At 47.6% G+C, this 22,108-nt stretch overlaps 1 protein-coding gene across 1 annotated transcript; it reads left to right on the top strand.

The window, feature by feature from the left end:
- Window positions 1-1,927: 1,927 nt before the first annotated feature.
- On the top strand, window positions 1,928-20,285 carry LOC135910714 (uncharacterized). Its single transcript, XM_065442757.2, has 6 exons — window positions 1,928-2,177; window positions 8,162-8,278; window positions 8,960-9,069; window positions 10,287-10,363; window positions 14,771-14,842; window positions 20,043-20,285. Exons 1-6 carry the CDS (start codon window positions 2,157-2,159, stop codon window positions 20,216-20,218), a joined length of 573 nt encoding a protein of 190 aa, XP_065298829.1. The 5' UTR covers window positions 1,928-2,156; the 3' UTR covers window positions 20,219-20,285.
- Window positions 20,286-22,108: the final 1,823 nt, after the last annotated feature.

The raw sequence follows: 22,108 nt of genomic DNA, 5'->3' as shown, positions 1-22,108 counted from the left end.
ATTTTTAGGTAATTTGGATTTGGCATTTTGGAGGTAATCTGCGCCGGGTTCCAGCTTGCTATCCAAGATGGCTCATACTTTCGCGTGCGCTGTCTCCGCACGTGCTTATACGGTGGAAAATACGCTTCCTTCTCAGCGTAACAAAGGGTTTTGGCGAAGTACCGATAAGCGACGAGACTTGTGTTGAATTTGTCGTTGGTACTCATGCCATGTCTTTAGGTGGTGCATATTGCATTACCACCACCAGCCGCGGTATAGGAGCGAGCTCGGCGCATGTTTTTTTCTCTCGATTGATTTCGCGTCGTCGCCGTGATGTTTCGTATAAATTCCAGAAGCCATACGAATGAGCGACCCGTACGTCGTGAACGCGAGAAGAAGCACGTAACAGCGAGCCGCGAAAAGGATGGCGGCTTGATGTGCATTATTTTCCCGCGCGCTTTGGAGGCCACATGATCCAACTCGCGCTTGGGAAGGAGAGCACGCGTCTTCTCCTTTATCCCTGCCGTAGCTGCGAATAACTGCGCAGCTGACGTTTACACGGCCCGCGGGCCATATATAATTTTTGGTATGGATGGGTGCAATGAAAAAGGGCGAGCAGGGAATGGCTGATAACTTCAAGCGTAGTGTCTTCCTTCAGGGGCTGTCTTTCCGCGCCCCTAGTGTTGCAGATCGCGTAGTCTAAAAGAGAGTGGTAAGTAGAGTTATCGCTGACAGAGTCTTCTAGTGGACTTAAACATAGGCTGAGGATGATCATGAATGTAGTGTCTGGAGCCGCGGTGAATCGCGCGGCTGTACGAAACATTCGCCCCCTCTGCCGGCGTTTTTAATAACGCCAGCGTTTTGACTGCGGGTGCTCGTGGTCATGCAGTGAGATATTTGCAGGTTTACATGATGCGTGCGTTACACTATCCTTGGTATTTTAATTAGTAAGTGAATCTTTACTACAATCTATAAGGTCGATATAGCTAACGTATAGACTCGTGTAAGGGCATGCACCTTTTGTCGCGATTTTGACGAGCCATATATGCTACTGTGCTATCTTGCCTAATTTTTCCAACTACGCGTATGAAATCCACCGTAAACGTCCGCGATCGCCTCTATTCGCCATCTACCAACGACGCGCGAACGTACGCTGCGCGCGAAAATTCGCTGCAGAGCGTGATCGGAATCAGAGCACCGAACGCGATTGCTTCTCGCTTGGATTTTTTAAAATATTGACTGTCAAGTTGGAGGTGCGGCCTTTGCACAGATTTATACGGTAAGAATTTTCCTTGGTGTCACTGTTTTATACCTCGCTGTCACTAATAATGAGTCGCCTTTCCGGCGGAACTACAGCCTCTTTTTCTTTCTTTTATGTTCTTTGAGTCCGAGTATAAGCACTGCTCCGCATGATTGCTATGGAATCTGATTTCGAGTGAATCCTGTTTGGCCTCATTTCGGTTACGGAAAACTTTGGAGGGGGCTCAGGCCCAAGAGCGCCTCCCCCCCTCCCCTGCCGTAGTCGGCTCCTATGGCCACAGATGTGGAAAACATCTTCCCTTCTGTCACAGGAACGACGACGATGACAACGACAACCGCAGCAATTATAAATGTGGTGGGAAAAAACAAAAAGAAAAGATTACTTGAGGGGGGGGGGGGGCAAGCGGCCAGATGTAAAGGCGTGTGCAGCCTGTCGTGCTCCTTGGCAACAGCGTGTGCCGTATTTTCGAACATAAATGGAAAAAGAAAATAAAATACGCTTTGAGAAAAGAACGATTCAGCAGAGGCAGGCTTAAAAGAGCAGCTTAGTGCTTCTTTCGGAACGCTTTAAGAAGAAAGGCTGTAGGTATTCGTGACCATGGCAGACACTGTGAAAAGACGAACGGAGACATCGCGACCTGCTGGCCCGGCCCCTGGGGTACATATGTTTGCGAGCGCTCATCCCCTAGACCTTCCCCCGCTTTTTCGCCTGCGTTCTGCCACCTCACTACAGAAAAAGGAAATAGAAAAAAAAACAAGAAAAAAAAAGCAGCTGATACTTTGCTCGCGCAGCTCTAGCAGCTAAGCTGTTCGGTCGGCTGAGTGCGCGCAGTATTCCTCGCACCATTGCCTCTCTTCTGTCTGCGTTGATTCAACGTACAGGCCAACCGTGAGGGTGAAGTGCCTTGCAGAGCACTATGCCACCGTCTGACGCGCGGGTGAGTATGCATTCAGGAGCTCCGTTCGATCTCCGGTGCGTCTATAATGTTTGTAGTGTGTGTGCGTACGTGCACATGAATGCTCACAGTATACCGACGCAAAAATTTTTGTGTTTCTTCTTCAACAGCCCGACGTATACAAAAAAAGACTGCAACGGTATCAGTCGTATACTGCCAGAAACGTAAAGAAGAAAGAACCTCTTGCATTTCCGCGCTCGATTTCTCGTGAAGACAATAGTGTAACAAAGAAAGTCAGTATCGTTCGCTGTTTCAACATTTCAAGGTCCGTGTAACCTGGTTTTACTTCTCATCAGCCCATAAGTCTCACTAAAGCTTATTAAATAATGGCTTAGTATCTTACTAAAAAAGATCGCGTACTCGTGACGCCTGCGGCAGAAAGTATGTTCCACGCCCACCGCCAAAGTTTGTGAGGGGAGTGGGGGAGGGGGGGGGCACTGGCTAACACTCGCAGGGTTAGTCATAGTCAGTGGCGTAGCTAGGTCGTCTGGCACCCGGGGACCATAGGTCTTCTGTAACCCCCCCCCCCTCCCCCCTGCAGGTGTAGCCGGCGGAAAGAGGGGTGTCTTCAGACGTATATGACAACAACCCCCCCCCCCCCTCTCTGGCCCCTTGCACCCGGGGCCCCCGGCCCCCCCCTCTTGTTACGCCACTGGTCATAGTAGTAAAAAAACACACACAAATACTCCAGAAAGTGGATCGGAAAACGGCGCCGCGGCATCTTAAATGGTAAGAGCATCGCACGCGTACTGCGAATACACGGGATCGTTCCCCCTCCTGCGGCCAGCTGTTTTTTCATCAATTTTCATTCTTCATCAATTTATCATTTCGTTAATTCGATCGGTAGGTACAAGTAATTTTCCCTATGTTGTCATTGGTGTCTCTGTTTGTTGGCATTTTACGATATATGGCTTAATAATTAAAGCCGTACGAGCACTTCTGACGCGATTCTGATCGCTTTTGCAGTATACTTGATGGAAATGGCATTCAGCGGATTCAAGACACGCTGCGCCCTGTATAATGTTCATCACCGATTTGAACTTCGGTCTCTTCTCTCTTTTGTTTGCTCCTCCTCTCCACGTGCAGGGTATCCTTCCTTTCCTCTCTCTCTCTCTTAAGACTGCACAATATCTGCACAAACTGCTGTTGGAAGTATAATTTCGACTTCCAGTCCACCTACAAGTGCTGATTGAGCTTTGAAAACATACGACAATTCAAAGCTAGGGCAGGGCACCAACTTAAAATCTTAATCAAGAGTTTTGTACATTAACTTCGAAGAAAAGAACTGTGCTGCGTGAATCGTCAGTTGACTTTCATATTGCGTCAGTGACAGCTTTCATGAGTGGACATAAGTATCAATGTATATGAAGCATGTCTTGCTACATCCCGAACTGCTCCCCTCCCCTCTCCCAAATGTAGGGTAGCAAAACGGATTTTTGCTCTGGTTAACTTTCCAGTATTTCTTTTCTTCTTGCGTCTTTCTTTCTTGATGTAATAAATCAAGACACCGACAACAAAAGCTTCGGTAAGGCTAACATTTTCGTTTCCACACGCGAGACTTGTTCATAAGTGAGACTAAAAGCGCTAAAACAGCCGTTTAACGTGTCCGGGATACCTGGCGTACACAGGTGGCAAATTTCCATCGTTTCGATTAAGGGTGTCCGTAATGGTTTGAATATGAAGCGACCCTAGATAATGACGCATGTTTTGGTTCTTTGCATTCGCAATCACACGTGCCTTATCGTAGATTAAACACAATGATGGAAAGCGGGTCCGAACACACGTGTTTATTCTAGACGCCATTTTAACTGGAATTAACTGGAATCGCGAACGGGCTATTTCGTAAGAATCTAAATGTGCGTCTTTATCTACAGAGTCGCTTCATATTCAAACCACAATAGACACTGGATTTTAATCGACGTAATTAAGCGACATTTTTTATCGATCTTAGTCTCATTTGTGAACGAGGCTCCTGTGTGAGAGCCGGACGTTGACCTTACCAAACATTTAGTAGTGGGTGTCTTGTTTTATTTCATCGTATGACAACCCTGCCCGACCGGATTCTGTTCCACTCTCAATTTCATGCTCTTCATCTCAAACTCACACAGAGGCAATCATAAGTGCAGCCGCGGTAAGGGCATTTACTTCCCTATTTGTCCCGCTGACTTGAAGTGCTGCGCGCGTGGGTGGGCTTTTCTGTCCTGATCACCGAAGGACATGAAGTCAGTCGGAACATTGTAGTTCTTCCTGTGGTCCTCTTCTTTGCTGTTGAACAAACGCGAAGCTCACAAAATCTCCTCTGGAAATGCGCCGCTCAGCAAAAGAAATAAGGGAAAGAAAGAAAAAAATAAAACATTCACGGACGATTACGACAGCCCTAATGAGAAATTTGAGCGCAGCTTAATATATTGGCTGGCGTGGACAATATGTCTAGCGTGGCACATTAAAAACGGGGCGAAGTGTGGCGCGACTGCCTCGCTAATCGGGATATCGCGAGAGGAAACGCGTGAGTGACGCGTAGGCGCGATTCATGCAGCAGCCGTCGCAGACAGACCTCCGCTCATGCAGCGCTTTGTTTCCATATATGAGTTGCGTTTGGTATCGAGTTCAGGCTGCTGTTGCCTGTCCGCCGCTCCTTATGCCACCCTTCTCGGTCTGGGCTCCTGGCCCGCAATTTACCGTTCGTTGTCAGGCTACACGTTGCAAACAGACTCGTAGCAAATCCTCCGTTGTGTACAGCTTTATTTAGATATATACATTTCACCAACAGATTGCGGAGTGATCGACTCCAGCTCTCTCCCCTAAACAGAAACCGGACTTCTCGAATTAAGCAATTCGATTCACATACGAATTCCACCTCTCCGCCCTTCGGCAGCGTAGGCCTTGAGAAATCTACCAATCACAAGCGGTTTCACAAGCACACAACAGTCACGAACCGACGGTTAGCTCAAATCAGCTCAAAAGTTTTCTTTCGGCTTCTCCTGTTGGTTCCTTTCGCTCTTTCCCGTTTCCCTCTAGCCACTCCTTATTTTTGTGGCCTCACTTCCAAGCAAACACAAACTAACAAAAAAGAAGCAGTATGAATAAAGTATATCAACAAAAGCCAGGAAAAGCATTCCCCCTTCATTTTTTTTAATCCACTCTTTACCCAGCCCATGCACTCGAGCAAGCTGCACACTGGAGAAAGCGCCGTGCAATTGCTTGAAAATAGGCGGAGGCCTACTCCACGTGACTAAGACCGCCTGAGACACGCGACTCACATCTGCCCATCAGCCTCACAAGGAGCGCTGCCGGAGCGCGCCTTTTTATCCTTTGTTCAGCTTCACGACACCGCGGGGGCGACAACGGTGGCGACCGGCAAGTGAAGCGTTTGTCGGCTCCGCTTTGTCGCGTTTTTCGGTTCGAAACATCCTGCCCATGGGGTAAACGGCCATGGGCTCGGCAACACCCGCCACCTCCTCTATATTAGCAATCTTACTAGGCAATGGCGTGCGCACTTCCCGGACCTACACACATATGGAAACATTTCTGTAAAGTCTGGCTATGCCCGTCTACATGTAAATAAATAATACACAAGCCAACGTCGCCGACCTTAAGACCAAAGTACCCTTGTGCCCGTCTACATGTAAATAAATAAAATATACAATGGTAGATGGTATAGGTGGACGCGCTCGCCGCGTGCCATCGGTGAACAGACGACGGCGTGCTACTCTGGCGCCATCTCGTATCAGTCGTCGCCGAAGAGGCAGTCTCGCGCGGCAGCACGCTTTTCTTCTCGCGATTTCGCCATACCCTCCTCCTCCGCTTTCCTCCTCGCTCTCTTCGCTATGGCCGTATTTCATCCCTCGCTGCGCTCCACGTTCGTTCTTTCATCCTTCACTGTGCTCGTTCACTCGGTTACACCGATGCACGACGCCGAGGGACGCCGACGCTAAACGCAGGGACGGGCAACTAGCTATGAACTAAAAGGAGGCGGGGCTTATGAGGAAGACCCTAGGCTCCAACGACATGAAGAAAGGAAAGAAACCATGCAGGACGGAGCCTGATGTCGCGCAGCTAGCCTTCGCGAGCCAATTCCCCGTGTAGCGGTCCCCTTCACTTTTTTCTCTCTCCCGTTCCTCCAAAAGTTGGCCCAACACGTGATCCTGCGCTCGGCGTGCTCGTCCCCAGTGTGTTTGGTTTCCGGCAGGTTCTAATCGATGCGCACTTATTCCAGGGTCCTTTCGCAATATCCCTGTGTACATTTAAAATTCTTTCAATGTGCTTGCGCAACTTTGATCGTTTACTGCTACTTATACATTTATCGTAGTCACTGCAACGTGCCAGTGCGGAAGCCGCACGTTGCTGGCACGCCAGTTGTCTTCTCGGAGTAGAGTGCGCTGAACCGGCTGAGCCGCTGAACGCCGCTGTGCACACACCGGAAGCCTACCGGGATATGATCGCACGGTTGATAGACTTTCAATGATCCATCCTAGTCTCTTTTTCATCTCTCTTTTTTAAAATCCCTCAATGTCTGACACGGTAGAAACACAAGGTGAACGTCGCTTATGTCGCCACTGGCCAGTAAGCGCTGTAACCGTGGCAAAGGGAACGTGTCTTTCCTCAGCTCTCCTCCTTGCGCCACGGCATCAAATTTCATTTCCTTCTACGTCGGCTACTATACTATTTGAAAAATGTTGCAGTAGAAGGCTCCTTCAAGAGCGTTGTAAATCTTCTAGTGTGTAGCCGAAATTTTCAATGGGGTGTGCTCATGAGTGGCTTTTTCAGTCTTCCCCCCCCCCCCCCCCCCCCCCCCGCTGCTCACCAAACCAGTCGGCCCTTTTGTGCAGAAACCTCTGCGCTCCACGCAACTCTTTGGAGATGTTCGTACGCTCTTGCCTGCATGGTGGCGCTCTTTCCTCCTCGCTCGCGCTGCATTCTTGCGGCTCTTGCCTCCTCACCTAAGACTGCAGCTCCCCCTCTCCTGTTCTGTACGCCGAACACCACCTGTAACCATGTCGTGCTGCCGTACTACATGCTGAGCGGAACTAGCTCAACTATATACCTTAATTTATATACCTTTCTTGATATACATCAAGAAAAATAATGCATCTGAATACATTGCGCGTTGTATTACAGAGAAATAGGGGAGTTCCAGAGTGGTGTTCATACGACGGCGAAATCAGCATCGGCGTTACATTGTGGCCGGCATTCACAAAAGTGCTGTCGCGCTAGAACTCTTCGCAAGAACAGGTGTCAGCCAATCGGGATGCGGGGCATAACATCTTAAAAGGCGCCCTGCCAAACGGTAAAGAACATTTACGAACGAGAAGCTTCGTGAATTCGACCCCTGGTGTCCCGGTACGATTTGATTTGATTTCATCTATTGAGTTCTTCGCAATATATTTCAAGAAAGGTACAGGAGCTGAATTCGCGGAGCACTTGATGGGTGCTCCTGTACCTGCAGTGCACAAATCATGGTTCACACAATGTACACAGCACCGTGCAACTAAACTATTTATTTTTCTTTCTTTTGCCTTTTTCTTAGAACAGCAATATCACGCAAAATAGGTTTATGCACTGTATAACAATAATAAACATACCAAACAATGACTAAAAGCTCCAAAATTACTGTTTCAATGTATTCTATACAAATACACATAAGATATATATATATATAAAGGATACCAATTCTTAGAGTTCAAATGTCACATTCTGCCTCAATATCAAGTATGTCACCTGATATGTCAACGCATGGTAAACAGCAGGGCCGGCGCAACATGCAGAGAGGTATGCGTCGGAAGCAGCGGACAGTACACAAAGTAATGTTTGAAGAGACCTCGTGTATCGCGAAAAAAAAATTGCCTCAGATATAGCAGAACGTTCGCGCAAAGATTTGTGCGCTCTGCACGATGCGCGAGTCCTTTGGATTTGCATTTATATCTTCAAGCGTCTTCTTTCTTATTTTTTTCCTCTCTCTCGTTAAGAGTCTCCGGGATTTGCGTATGCTGCCGGTAGCATCGGTTTTTCTGGCACTGTGTGTGCTAGCCGCTTCTGGACGCTGTCCTGTGCTACAAACTGCGGCCCAAGTGGACTGGTCAGCGGTGCGTATATGTACATATCTGACAGAAATGCCGCATATAGTGACTTACGTATAACGCATAGGTTACGTTAATAAACAAGCACTACCATTTAAAGAAAGATACGGTTGCATATCTGGCACTATCTTGCACGGTCGTAATTGCCTCTCATGCCAATGTGTTCCCCGAAGCGCATACACTCTTAAAAAACAAACTTGAATCTTAAACTATAATCTTGAATATCCCGCTGAGGCCATATAAAATGACACTTTGTTACGTCGTCAGATTTACGTATACGTAAGCGGCGATATATCGGGTAGTAGCATACGGATACGGGTCTTGTAAAATATGCGTAAATATATGGTTTGCCCGTCAACAGTTGAATAACTTTCATTGCATTGAACGCATACTTCATCGCCTGGGTACGAGACCTCTCCGAAATCTTGGTGAATACTATAGAGGACACAGCGTTACTCCCGCAGAAGGAGTCACCCGAGTTCTATTTTTGTTGGTTCAGCGCATACTCTGCATCTGAGATGGTCGCACACGCCCAACGAAGCAATATTTTGGTACAGGGAAGACTCGCGCAGACGCACCGACATTATATATATTCAAAGTACGAGCGAAACACATTGAATGTGACGTGCGCATTTCGAACAAGTCTGTTTCATCGAGGGACTGATGCCATGCGCGTCGTGGTGACAGCTCGCAGGCAAGCTCTGGCTCGAGATCGCCACCAACCCACCCATCCCGCAGTGCAACGTAAGGGCCTACTACCCGCGACGAAACACTATGATGTGGTATCGACTCGAAGGGTAAGCCTCCCCCTCTCTGCTTTCCCCTCGCACCTTTTATCTTTATCCAAAGTTGAACTTAGCCGGGACACCTCCACTACACGGTGACCCTCCAGTGTTGCACTGGGATGTTTAAAAAAAAAATACAAGTCATTGCACAGTTCTAGCCTCGGCCGATTGGAATGGTGGAATGGCCGGCGCCACATGACGATGTTTCATCAATGGTGACAGCTCACGGATCACGTGATGTCCTGTGCACCTGGTATCGAGCGCGGCCGAATCTTCAAAGCGCAGTGCAAGGAATTGCCAGGAAAACGATTGCTGCGGGCCAAGAGCGCGCGCGGGAGGCGCCTCGGAGTGCACGAGTAATATAGGCTTTGCGTTCGACGATTGTTGCAGGCGGAGTAGACAAGTTTGCCGATTAATGTTCGATTCGTTCGTTGCGCGCGCAGTTCGTTTCGTTTTGTGAAGTTTATTTATTGAGTAGTGGTTTTGTTCGCGTCAATCACTGCTGCCTCTTCCTGGTACGTGAGCACTATACCTCGATCCCCGCGGAGGAAGCCACGTCGCTTCATCTGGCGTCCAAGGTGGGGTCCAGGGCGCACGAGTAAAGTGGTTAAGCAAAGCACATGGGCACGGACGCTCAGTCACGGAATGTGCAGCCTTCCAAGAAGCGTAATTATAGCTAACACGGACAAAATCGCGACGAAGGAAGTTTGCAGTGGAGGCCGCAGAATCAGCTGCACAAGATACACACGTGACCCGTTTTCTCCCCTTCTTTTTTGCCTTGCTTCGTCCCGTGTAACTATTGAACCGGTATATCATGCTCGGCGATGCACCTTTTACAATATGTCGAAAGAAGCAGCAGGATATTCCCTGTCAGTAAAAGACAACAACACTACAGGCGGACCTATATAGTTAGCGTTATAATTAAACGTATGCCGGCTATTGCTCCGTCTCCCGAGCACCCTCTTCCAACGCGTGCGAAATTCCGCTTACGTTGCAGCGTCATAATCAGCGACACGCAAGTTACGTGGAACTAAATATCGCCGAAAGGAAAGCTGAGTAAGCAGCAGCGGTAGACTAAACTTGACAAAGCGCAGGTTGAATGTCCGCGTTTTCTCAACTGACACTACAGAAGAACGCGGCTTCACGACGCAATAGAGTGGTGCCATTCCTGGTATGCTTCCTGAAGGAATAAAATATTACCGCTTTCCTTTCGTTTTCTTTTTCTTTAGATACGGCGGAGTGCTAACGAAGAAGAGGCAGTACAACTTCTTCATCGATCAGGACGTGCAGTACCTGCAAAGAGACGGTGAGACAAACAGTCTCCTTTTGATTTCGACGTCCCACATATATTACCAGGTCACGTTGTAGTGCAAGATATTGCAGTGTTCTAATATATGCCGATTCGTAGTGAATTTGTTAGCGCGGTGGTAGAAAGAGCGGTTCTACGTACTGATGCATAGCGTGTGCACGTGTGCGTGATCTGATTATGAGGGACGCCGTAATGAGGTATAGCCCGGATTATTTTTGGCAACCTGGGATTACTTAACGTACACTTAAATCTGAGTACACGAGTTATTTTTTTTTTTTTAATTTCGCCCCCGTTGAAATGCAGCCTCCGCGGGTGCGCACGCGTGGGTGCATGTCAATTGAGACTCTCTATGTGGGTGAGTATTCACATATATGTACTCTCAGGGCCTTCGGGCACTGAGAGTGAGTGGGTTAAGTGAGTGAGTGAGTGAGTGAGTGAGTGAGTGAGTGAGTGAGTGAGTGAGTGAGTGAGTGAGTGAGTGAGTGAGTGAGTGAGTGAGTGAGTGAGTTAGTGAGTGAGTGAGTGAGTGAGTGAGTGAGTGAGTGAGTGAGTGACTCAGTAAGTTAAGTAAGTGAGTGAGTGAGTGATTCAGTAAGTTAAGTAAGTGAGTGAGTAAATAAGTAAGTAAATAAATAACGCCGAGCAGTATTTAAGTCATATCTGCTTCGAAGAAATCCAGAATGTAACACGGCTTTCAAGATATTTATTCCGAAAATGTGCGCCGAGTTAGTTACCGATAAGCGTTCCCCATGCACTCCGAGAAAAAAATAACTGCAACGCCAATGCATTTTTAATCAAAATTTAGGGACCGATATCTCGAAAAGTTTTTGCGGCTCACCCATTCCAGCGTTGTACGTCTGCGGTGCTTTCCCAAGAGAATCTTAGTCTTTGCAATGAGATGTGTTCACTTTGAAGTGTTCTTAATGGAAGGGAACATGGACATATGTTCATAAGTCATGGTGCCGCTTAAAAAAAGCAATCAAAATGCAGTTATCACTCAGTGAAACTGAAGAAAGAAAGAAAGAAAGAAAGAAAGAAAGAAGGAAAGAAAGAAAGAAAGAAAGAAAGAAAGAAAGAAAGAAAGAAAGAAAGAAAGAAAGAAAGAAAGAAAGAAAGAAAGAAAGAAAGAGAATGGGATGTCTCTCACAATTGAAACTAATTTCACAAATTTCACTCGTATTCGCCTCCCCTCTGAGTCGGACAGCATTTTTCTCCCATCAGAGCTTGTTTTCAGCGTTTCCCGGAATGGCTTCACTTTTCTTTTTTTTTCTTTTTTAACTGCAATCAAGTAATGAGAACACAGGTGTCTAATGAAGTATCTGAAGCAACATAATACCGAGGACAGAAGAATAGGGAGGTTATACGTTTACAGCGAGTGATTATCGCACTAGAAGCTTATACAGGATGTCTTGTTTAATTTTGAATTATAACAAATAAAAGACTCGTTTATGGAAATTGGCACAATTTTAGTGCTTGAGCTAGATTACTAAAAAAAGGCGAACACTACTCACACGAGGAATCGGAATGCGTATGGGTCACTCTACGCCAAACGTACGAGCCGGAAATTTGAACCTTTCCGATTTATTTAAAAAAAAATTGTGAGCAAATGGTAAGTCTTAAGAAATGCATTCCAGAACTATTCTGTCGGCCCGAGCGCCATGTAAACTGTATCCTTTTAAAAGCAAAACACGAATTTTTCAGCTGCGAGGCTTTATTTCTGTGAAAAGCTTATGGGTCTTTGTAGCTTCATGCTACATTCAGGTGGAATAACTCATCTGCCGTAATACTGATTTTCATCAGAACGATTAATGGCTCAAGTTGCTTTTGTGCCACAGAAAACGAATACGTCTACCATGCAATCCAAGAAGAATAAAAGGCCAGAATCTAGTGACTTTGATTACGCTAACTGAATTAAAATGTAACATCAGCAATGAACCCCCATCTCCTGACTGCATGTACACGTTGGGACAATCCCACCTGGTCTTGCGAAGAACCGTCTGGTACTCCTGCAAAACACTGACAGGACTATTGGAAGAATTCCTGGACACCTGCAGCCAACGATATTAAGCTCCTTAGAAATACGAGGCACCATGTAGCTTGCGAGCGGCGGCAGACACGCCGACACACGCTGGCTGCATCGCCATACATCTTGAAGCAGGGTATGCTGGACTACGGACTCTGGGATTTGACGGCGAGCGTTGTTGAAAGCGCGTGCACGCTGCCTTAACCCGGAGGTCATCGCGGGACACGCGTGCGCGGTCGTGGCGAGCTTTCCGCGAGGGGTCCTTTACCATTCCATCCTTGGAGAATCCTCTATAACTAGGTATGCGGCATATCTATATAGGGGAATGAAATCAAGTCAAATCACCGCGTCTTGATCGAAGCACAGCGTCTGGCTCTGCAGTGCTGGCCGTGAAGGGCACACAGTACGAGCCCGATATAGTAAAGCGTCGATGTTTCTCAAATAGGTACGATCTCGTAATGGTTCAGAAAGCGGGCCGTTTGCTTGCCCGTCTGGTGATTGTTCGCAATCACTCTTTTGATGACGAAAGTGCAATTCTAACCAATCACGCGAGAGCCAGCGAACGGTTCGCTTTCAGGATCGTTACAAGATCGTGAATGTACGCTCGTGTAGGGCGCTGTCCTTGAGTGGTCACGTCAAGACTGAAATGCACATGCAGATATCGACCCACCTATATAAAGCTTCTGAAAAATAGATTCAGCTGCACACACACACCTACGCAGTGTTCACATGCACACACATTCCGCATGTTCACATGTTCACACTTGTTCACCTACACGCAACGTGGTTCAACTTCCCACACAGGCGCGCACATGTGCCTGATGATTATATATCGACATCCACGTGACTTCCCTACATCATCTGTGTATTATGACATAATGGTCTACCGCTGCTTAATGCAGCTGTCACCTGGTCTACAACGTTACCTATATGTACGACCGTGGCATAACAGCTCGTCTGCATTTTGTTTATTGTTTATAACCGCGATACAGAGTACAGACGGCAGATGTTGCAATATAATATACGACAAAGCTACGGAACTGACCATACACCAAAATGTGTCGACATAGCGCTACTGAGGTCTGCGTCTCCAGTATTCCAGTTTTTTGACACATATATATCGGTCTTTTGACATACGCGAGCTTTGCTTCCTTAGTACACCCGTATAATTACATCGATGACCACATTTTCATTTAAAAGAAATTGCGGCAGAACCCATCCCACGATGAATGTCGACGAATCAATAATATTGATCCGACGAATCAAATCAATATAGCGGTACAACGTATTTCCACCGTCGAAACGAGCTATACGTGTGAGGTCTTTACGGAAGCGGGACTCATCTTTCGCGCTTCCCTAAAAACACTCGGTGCCATCTAGCGCCACCACCGCGAAGCCTGCACAGAAAAGCATGGCGCCTGAGAAACGATGTAACAAACAGGGTTCTCTTTCTCGCTTCCTTCTGGACACTCTGAGCCACCTAGTGGTACTGCCGCAAACTCCGCGCGTTGCCTCCGAGACGAGAAGCGTGGCGCGCCGATGCCTGCCAACGCTGAAAATAGATCCCTCTATTGCTGCACACTCAGTGGCACATACCCAGTTGGCGAGAGGTTCATTGAAGAGCGGCACATATACCGAGTGCATTCATGATGCATCTCGCTAATGCGTTGACCTGAGATGCGTTCATTGAAAAGAGGCGCATACCCAGTGCACTTGTACCGCGGCCTGCTAATGCACCGCACTTCTGTCATTGATCCCTTGTGATGTTGCTTCGATTCCACTCAGGATTGGAGAAATTTAAGGGATCTTATTCGTCATCGTAGAGCGGCACGTTCCTATACCTAGCTACCCAAGTTGGCATCAAAGGCGTTCATTGAAAAGCGGCACACACCTACTGGTCCGTACCCAGTAATCCTAGTTGGCATCAAAGAGGTTCATTGAAGACCAGCACAGACCGAGTGGCACTGCGGCACATACCCAGTGGTTCAACTCGACGCCAAAGAGTTTCGTCGAGCAGCGGTGCCTTCCCAGCCACGCGTCTACAGTGACCCATGTAGGCGTGAAAGATGTTCGTTGAAGAGCGGTACGTATGTACACATTGGGGCACTCAGCGACCCAAGGTGGTCAGATGGCCGGTTTCGAACTCTGTTACCTAAGCGCAGTTGCGCAATGCGCTACCCATTCCACCACTAACTACAAAGTGACGTAGGTAGGCGGGAAAACCGTTAGGTACAGACATATACATAAATATATACATAGATAGAAACTAAATAAAATACATAGAGACCCTGAGAATGCTAACGCATTAAACAAAATGGAAAGAGAGGGGGGGGAGGCACGCCAAACAGTGCGCGCTAACATTCTACTACTTTTTGTTGCAGGAAGGTTCTTTCAGCAGATACTGGACACCGACAACGAGTCCTGGGCCCTCGTTCACGTGTGTTCCAAAAACGGTAAGAAAAATGGTAGGCCTCGTTCCCCTGTGCTTTCAGCGCCTGACGTTCCGGAAACTGCACGCCGGCTGCCACTTGCCTCACTCACCGCGTGTTCATGTAGACCGCTCCGAAATTCCTCTTTAGGCAAATATTGCGCAATATGCGCTGGGTCATGGTGAGGCGTGCGGGTTCTCGGTGTCCGCGCGGTAAGCGCGAGAAGTCCCCGCAAGCGGCTGAATTGCACCTGCTAGAAGTGATGGCTCGCAAAGAACCAGTGGATTGCGGTCCTTTCGAAAAGAACCTTCCCTTTGCAAGGCAGGGTATCTGATCTACTCGTTTTGGGGGTGTACAGCTATGGCGAAGATGCTGTGTAAGGGTTGGGGTCGGGCATGAAATAGATGGTAGCTGCCCCATGCCGTCGTCCAACTCATCCACGCTGAGGACGTTGTCGAAGGGAAGGACTTGCTCTCATCGAGAACGAGGAATATGGGATTTATTTACAATATCTGCATGAAGGGTGGAGAAGGTTACAGTTCATCAGCTTAGCATGACTGAAAGAGAATGCGCACCCAGCAGCCGCGCAACGGCTGCTTAAAAACACTCTGTCGTCCCTGTATCCCGAGGTGAGGGAAAACGGCCGTTCAACCTTCGACCAATGGGAGCGTCCAAAGCCATCGTAGCCGACCCGCCTTTGAGGGGGAGGGTTTACACACTCACTTCAGCACAGGTTTCACTGAAAACATCGAGGTGAGAGGGTTCTCGCTGACTGGGGTCTTGCACCGAGAGGCGCCTCTTGATCCCAGAGTTGACTCCGCAGTCAGTGGCCGCCGCATGTGTCCATTGACTGTGGTGACTTCTGGGGCCTGTGAGACCACACCGCAAAACATCCCCTTCCAGGAATTCCTCCGCTCCAAAGAAACCGTGAAGGCGACGGTGAATCCACTAACAATACTTGGTCTGCCGACCGCGTCTAGACACGCCGGCGCCCACGGGTTGTTGACGTGTTGACGAGGCGCATTGTCGTCCTTACAAAGCGAGTCGCCGCAGCGGGCTGGGGAGGGTTCCAAGGTCGCTTCTTCGAAGCTCGCCACCCCCGCAGCAGCGGCAGGCTGGGAAAATGTTGTAGGTCGGTACCACTGCAGGCCGATCTCAACAGCTCCTCCATGGCCCGGAAAACCTCGACTGGCCAGTGCTAGTAACCGCTGGGCAGGAAGAGAATGGCTGGTGGTAAGGAGGGGGGGGGGGTGCCTTGGCTTGCAGCGACCAGCTTTGAAATGATGACACCGCCCCAAAAAATCCAACAAGGACAGGCAACTGCAAAGCGAACCCCACAACACGGTTCCGCGCCGAGATTACGTGTCTTTGATCTCACTTTAGACCTTCTAGGCTTCAAAGAAAACATAAGTGCAGAAACAACAAATGCTGCATTTCGCTACGCCAATTTGGAAGGAATTCCGTGCTGACAAATTGGGCAATCATGGAGGGAGTCCTGCTAAATGAAGGGAATCTTCTTGGCTTAACAAAATTGACAATAACCCCAAAATTTAGGCTGGATCACTAAATGCAGAATTCAAATTAGCCTGCTCAAACCATCCATATTCATATGCATCTTTCCTTTCTAATTTCTAACAGAGAAGTTGTAATCTTGGAGAGTGAGGCTCCATCGGAGCAAGCGGCCATTTTTGTGTGGCATTTGATTGAGCCACGTCAGAGGACAGTGGTCGGTCTCGAAGATCAACCTCGCTCCGTACAAGTAACACGACAACTTCTGGGCTACCCAAACTAAACAAGCACATTCCTTCTCTGAAGCGCTGTAGGTTTCCTCTCTTACAGTTAGTTTACGGCTGGCATAGAGTATAAGATGTTCCTCATTATCGTCGCCGACCTGACTAAGTACCACGCCCATACCCCTGTCACTTGTGTCGCACTGCACTATGAATTCTTTTTTGTAGTCTGGCACGCGAAGCACAGGACGAGAAACCAAAAGCGTTTCCAAACCTCGGAAAGCGTTCTCTTTGTCCTTAACCCAGTGCACGCTATTCGATGCTCCCTTTCTGAGGGCGTCCGTTAAAGGACTTGCTATTTGCGAGTAATTCGGAATCTACCGTTGATAGTACCCCACAAGTCGTCTCTGAGCAGTGCCTTTAACTCCATGATTGCTGCTTCACTGCCTTGGTTCTGCTCGCTAAACATACCTAGGTAAACACAACCTAGCTAACAATCAACAATCCAGCTTCCCTACTTTTCTAAACAGAACAGCCACAAAATGAAGCCTAGAGAGTCAAAGCAAAAACCAAACACTCACCGCAAACACAGCACCACGTCGCAAAGTCCGTCTCACCGCTGTCAGCTAGTTGTAAGGATTGGGGTCGGGCATGAAATGATGGTAGCTGGACCATGCCGTCGTCCAACTCATCCACGCTGAGGACGTCGTTGAAGGGAAGGACTTGTCCTGATCGAGAACGAGGAATATGGGATGTATTTACAATATCTACATGAAGGGTGGACAACGTTACAGTTCATCAGTCTAGCATGACTGAAAAACAATGCACACCCAGCAGCCGCGCTACGGCTGCTTAAAACACTCTGTCGTCCCTAGATCCCTAGGTGAGAGAAAATGGCCGTTCAACCTTCGACCAATGGGAGCGTCCAAAGCCATCGTAGCCGACCCGCCTTTGAGGGGTAGGGTTTACACACTCACTTCCGCTAAGGTTTCACTGAACACATCGAGGCGAGAGTGTTTCGCAGACAGGGGTTTTCCCTCGAGAGACGCCTCTTGATCCCAGGGTTGACCCCGCAGTCAGTGGCCGCCGCGTCTGTCCATTGACTGTGACGACTCCTGGGGCCCGCGAGACCGCACCGCAAAACATCCCCTTCCAGGAGTTCCCCCGCTCCAAACAAACCGTGAAGGCGACGGCGAATCCACTAACAATACTTGGTCCGCCGACCGCGTCTAGACATGCCGGCGCCGACGGGCTGTTGACGAGGCACATTGTCGTCAGCAAAAGAGTACGCATTTGGGCTGGTTGGTTTTTTTATTGCTCGTAAACATTGTCGTCCTTACAAAGCGAGTCGCCGCAGCGGGCTGGAGAGGGTTCCAAGGCAGCTTCTCCGAAGCTCGCCACCCCCGCAGCTGCGGCGGGCCGGGGAAATTTTGTAGGTCGGTACCCCTGCAGGCCAATCGTAACAGCTGCGATTGCATTGGCATACGCGCAAGTGTATCCACCAAAAGAGGTAGGTTCGGTAGCGAAAATAAGGGTGCCTTCATAATCTCCTGGTGCAGTATGCAGTATGCAGTAAAGCAGTATGCCCTCTCTTCCTTCCGCGCTCTCCCTAGTGGCAACTATTTAGAGTGACAAATAGCGGCAATATCTGTGTTCCTAAACCGAGCGGCGCGCGCCGCACAACGTTGTAGGTAATGGGCAAGGTGCCTACCGTGAGTGAGGCTATAAGCCGAGTGATAATTTTCAGGATTGCAGGAATTTTTAAAAATCGCCTATGGCAGATAGCGTAATTCCTGCCTTTGAGCTGGATTATTGGAAGAGGCTGACATTACTGGCACGAGAAATTGCAACACATATTCAGCCAAATAACAAAAATTCACTAATTGACTTCCTAATTGGTTACTCTATGGCACATATTGCAATTTACGAATCGTAGCCACTAAGGTTGCAAGTTAATATTTCAACTAGCTCGCACCCAAACCCTTCTGAAGGTTGCAAGGCTTATCCACTTGAACTGAATCTCCAGGATGACACCGTCTTTCGAGATTTTGTTTCCCAAAATGTGGGACGGAATACGTGGGCTTTAGTTAAAAACGTAAGTGGAACAACACTGCATTATTAGGCCGGGTTTGATGGCGGATATCTCCAAATTGGCGTCACTGGAAATTCATTCCAAGTGAATACGTCTTGGAACATCATCGGCTACACTTCGTAAATTGCGATATGTGTCACAAAGCAATGCATTAAGAAATTCATTGGTGGTTATTTAAATTACAGTTGAATATATACATTGCTTCGATTTATCGTGCAGGTAATGTCCGCCTCTATGTATGCTTCAGCTCAAGGACTAGAATTACGTTATCTGCAGCAGGCAATTTTTTTTTTAAATTCCAGAGAACTTATATATGATCACCCCGTATAGGTGCAAATGGAAAACTGTTCGTAACGCCCTTACTATTCCTTAGGAAGCATGGTTTAAGAAAAGTAAGTTCTAGGGAGCCTCCTCGGCCGCCTCAGGTTCGCTCCACGACAGCTAGTTCCAAAGCCCACCAAGCGTCCGAAATTCAGCCACTTTGAATTGCTTGATGAAATATGAAGGAACGCAAAGCTTGTGCGAATTTTTCAGCGCTCTTAAGTTCACAAGGTAGATGCGCGTTACATGTTCCCTTTCCCAGTAATCACTGTACTCTACGGAAACGCTATGATGCAAATCACAGTGATAGAATGCCTCCCCCCACGCCCCCACACACACAAAGTAAAAAAAAAAGAAATAAAGGAAATAAGAAGAGCGCTTGGCAGAGCAAGTGAGCATTTTCGTGATCTTGTAGAAAGTGGTCTACGCTCATTTATGAGCCTTCCTCCTCTTCCTTCATCTTTTCTTTTTCATTTCTGCAAAACTAACTTGCTTAATCAAATTAATGTTTTTTTTTCTCTGATTGAACACTCCGAGGCCAACTGCAACGAAATTTCACTTTGGCTGAATTTGTGATATAAATTAATGGTACGATATCACTGGAGCATTCTTTGAAAGCCGCACGGCTGCTGATCAGCCATGTTGTTCGTCAGCCGCGCCGGCTTCGAGCGGCGCAACCGAACGCACGCTCCGCGCAACGAACCCCGCGGTCGCGCCCCGGCACACTGCGCACATTGAACATATCTCAACAGCAAGCGTGCGTGTGACCTTGGTTTACCTCGGAGATCACGCCGAGGCGCAGTGCGTTAGGACATGCTTCACTTCCGGCGAACGGTAATGGCGGCATCTTCTTTCGGTATCGCCGTCAGATAAGGCTATTTTGGAGAGTTTTTCGTGACGCTTCCGCTAGTATTTCAAACGCCAAACTTTGCACGGAGGTTCCTTATTACCTACACTATCTTAAACTATAGGCTTATTCGTGTGGTCAAAAATTTCGTTGCAGTTGGCCTTTAATATGCATGATCCGACAACTGCCTTCGTGCGCGGTCATCTGCATACCGTGTCCGTCGTGTGCGCGCAGACGGCAAGTCCAAGATCCTGTTCACCACCCTGGAACCGTGGACCATGATCCCCGTCGAAGTGCAGCAGCGGGTCGCCGCGGCGCTCCACACCGCGGGGCTGCCCATGCTGCCGCTGGTGCAGTCCCAATGCGTACCGCGCCGGGAGCTTATCCCGAGTATTGACTACGGGAAGTAAACGAGACGCTGCCGCACCGAGTGTCTCGCTCGCATTTATGCATGCAGTAATTAGGTGCAACGAAATCGCTTTATTCGAACTATCGCTTTACCCGAAGTTTCTCACTCCTCCGACCAGCGCGCATCCATTTTAGCCCAGATATACGTCCAAGTGCAGCGGGAAATTTGCGCGGGATCGTGCGGTGCAGCATACCGTGCATTTCAGTGCGGTGCTGGACGCAGGGGAGTCAAGTCTCAGTCAAGAGCGCCAGCCTTACGCCCGACGCCTTCTACGTAATATATTTTTTTTTAGAAGAGAAGTACTCCTGACACGCAATCTGGCCGTGGTGGATTGGTGGCTGTGGGACCGTGATGCTAAGCACGAGGTAGCGAGATCGACTACCAGCTGCACTTCGACGTGGGCGAAATGCAAAAGCGCTTTTGTACCGGGTAGAGTTGCGGCCTGGCAACTCCGGAATCGGAAGGATTCCAGAATCATTCCGCACTTTTTAAACACCCGGAATGGAATGGTTATGCAATAACGGTACTCGTCGAGAAGATGGAATGGAATGGTAGCTCGTGATTCCGGAATGGGGCTGAAACGGTAAGCGCACATATCCCTTGAGCGCTAGCTAAACGTTGACTTTCAGCGATGCTACAAATCGTGTAAATTTGCCAATTAGACTAAACTGGATGTTCGCCAATTTATTATATATATATATCTTTTTACTTAATACTGGCTCTTTTAGTATATCTATACGTTTCGGTGACTACCACTCCTGCGGTATGATTATCAACAACACAACATTCTAGACATCCTGCTCTGCTTAAGAGCTAAAAACTTTTCTGTTGCAAGGTTTAAATGCACTTAAAGAAGGCAACCTTTAGTAGTCAAGAATTATTCGATTTAGCTTGACTTTCAACATGAAGGGGACACAAATGATGCATCCTGCACAATTCCAAGGCGATTTGGAATGCGTTCCGTTTTTTTGCACAATGTCGAGTATCCGGAAGGCACGATTACAGCTGGTCAGAGAGGTGTGCTAGCAAAGAAATGGTTCCCTCTTAATATGCCGCCAAATGTGAAACAACAGCATCCTGCAAAACATATCAGTGTGTTTCAGTTTTAAATGTTAGTCATCAAAGTGAAAATAATAGCATGTAACATTATTTGTAGGATTGTGCGAACATTTGAAGGCTTCGAATAACGAATTGAATGCTGTCCTATTCAATTCGGTCCTCTAATTGGATAGTCACCGCTTAATTAAGTCTTCGAATTGAATAGACTACATTTGAAAATACGAATAGTTTTGGAATACTTTACTTTGTTGACTGTACATGATCAAACACAAAATTGATGCAAGAATGTGACAACTTTTATCCCATCCACAGTGGACATCACAGTGAACAGCACGCAGCATCGCTCAGATAGGCAGACTTTTCTGGTAAACACAATCGCTCGCAAAAAAAAAGGAAAAAGAAAGGAAGACAGAAAGTAAGAAAGCAAAAGTTTTTTAGCCAGGTCAGCAGTAGGTATTGTTTGGTACTATTTAAAGATGCAGCACATGTGTCCTTCTATATAGTAATGCATGACCACATACACGCTTTAGAGCCCTGAATTTGTTAACTGCTGTATAAATTGTTCTTAATGCTCCCTTCATGCTTTTAATAAAGCATTCTTTATCATGTGCAATGTAATGACAGCAACATTTACTGCTGTGAACACCAGGATGGGAAAACAGTTTGACTAATGATATGGGATATGTTAAACGGCACATTGTTCACAAACTATTAGAAAATTATGTGAAAATCAACTCAATTCACTTTCAGCACTAATCATGTTTAATCCAGTCTCACAAACTGCTATCCGCAGACTTCCAGAATATATTTTAGTTAATATATATATATATAT

Source organism: Dermacentor albipictus, chromosome 2 (genome assembly GCF_038994185.2).
Source record: "Dermacentor albipictus isolate Rhodes 1998 colony chromosome 2, USDA_Dalb.pri_finalv2, whole genome shotgun sequence".
NCBI classification, from domain to species: domain Eukaryota; kingdom Metazoa; phylum Arthropoda; class Arachnida; order Ixodida; family Ixodidae; genus Dermacentor; species Dermacentor albipictus.
The sequence above is the reverse complement of the archived record's forward strand: the minus strand, read 5'-3'. Positions and strand labels throughout refer to the sequence as shown.

Excerpts from the sequence above, each read along its gene's own strand:
- LOC135910714 (XM_065442757.2), top strand. The coding sequence starts at position 2,157 with ATGCCACCGTCTGACGCGCGG. Across the intron at positions 10,364-14,770 it reads GCAGTACCTGCAAAGAGACG|GAAGGTTCTTTCAGCAGATA; the intron begins GTGAGACAAACA and ends TTTTTGTTGCAG. Across the intron at positions 14,843-20,042 it reads TCACGTGTGTTCCAAAAACG|ACGGCAAGTCCAAGATCCTG; the intron begins GTAAGAAAAATG and ends GTGTGCGCGCAG.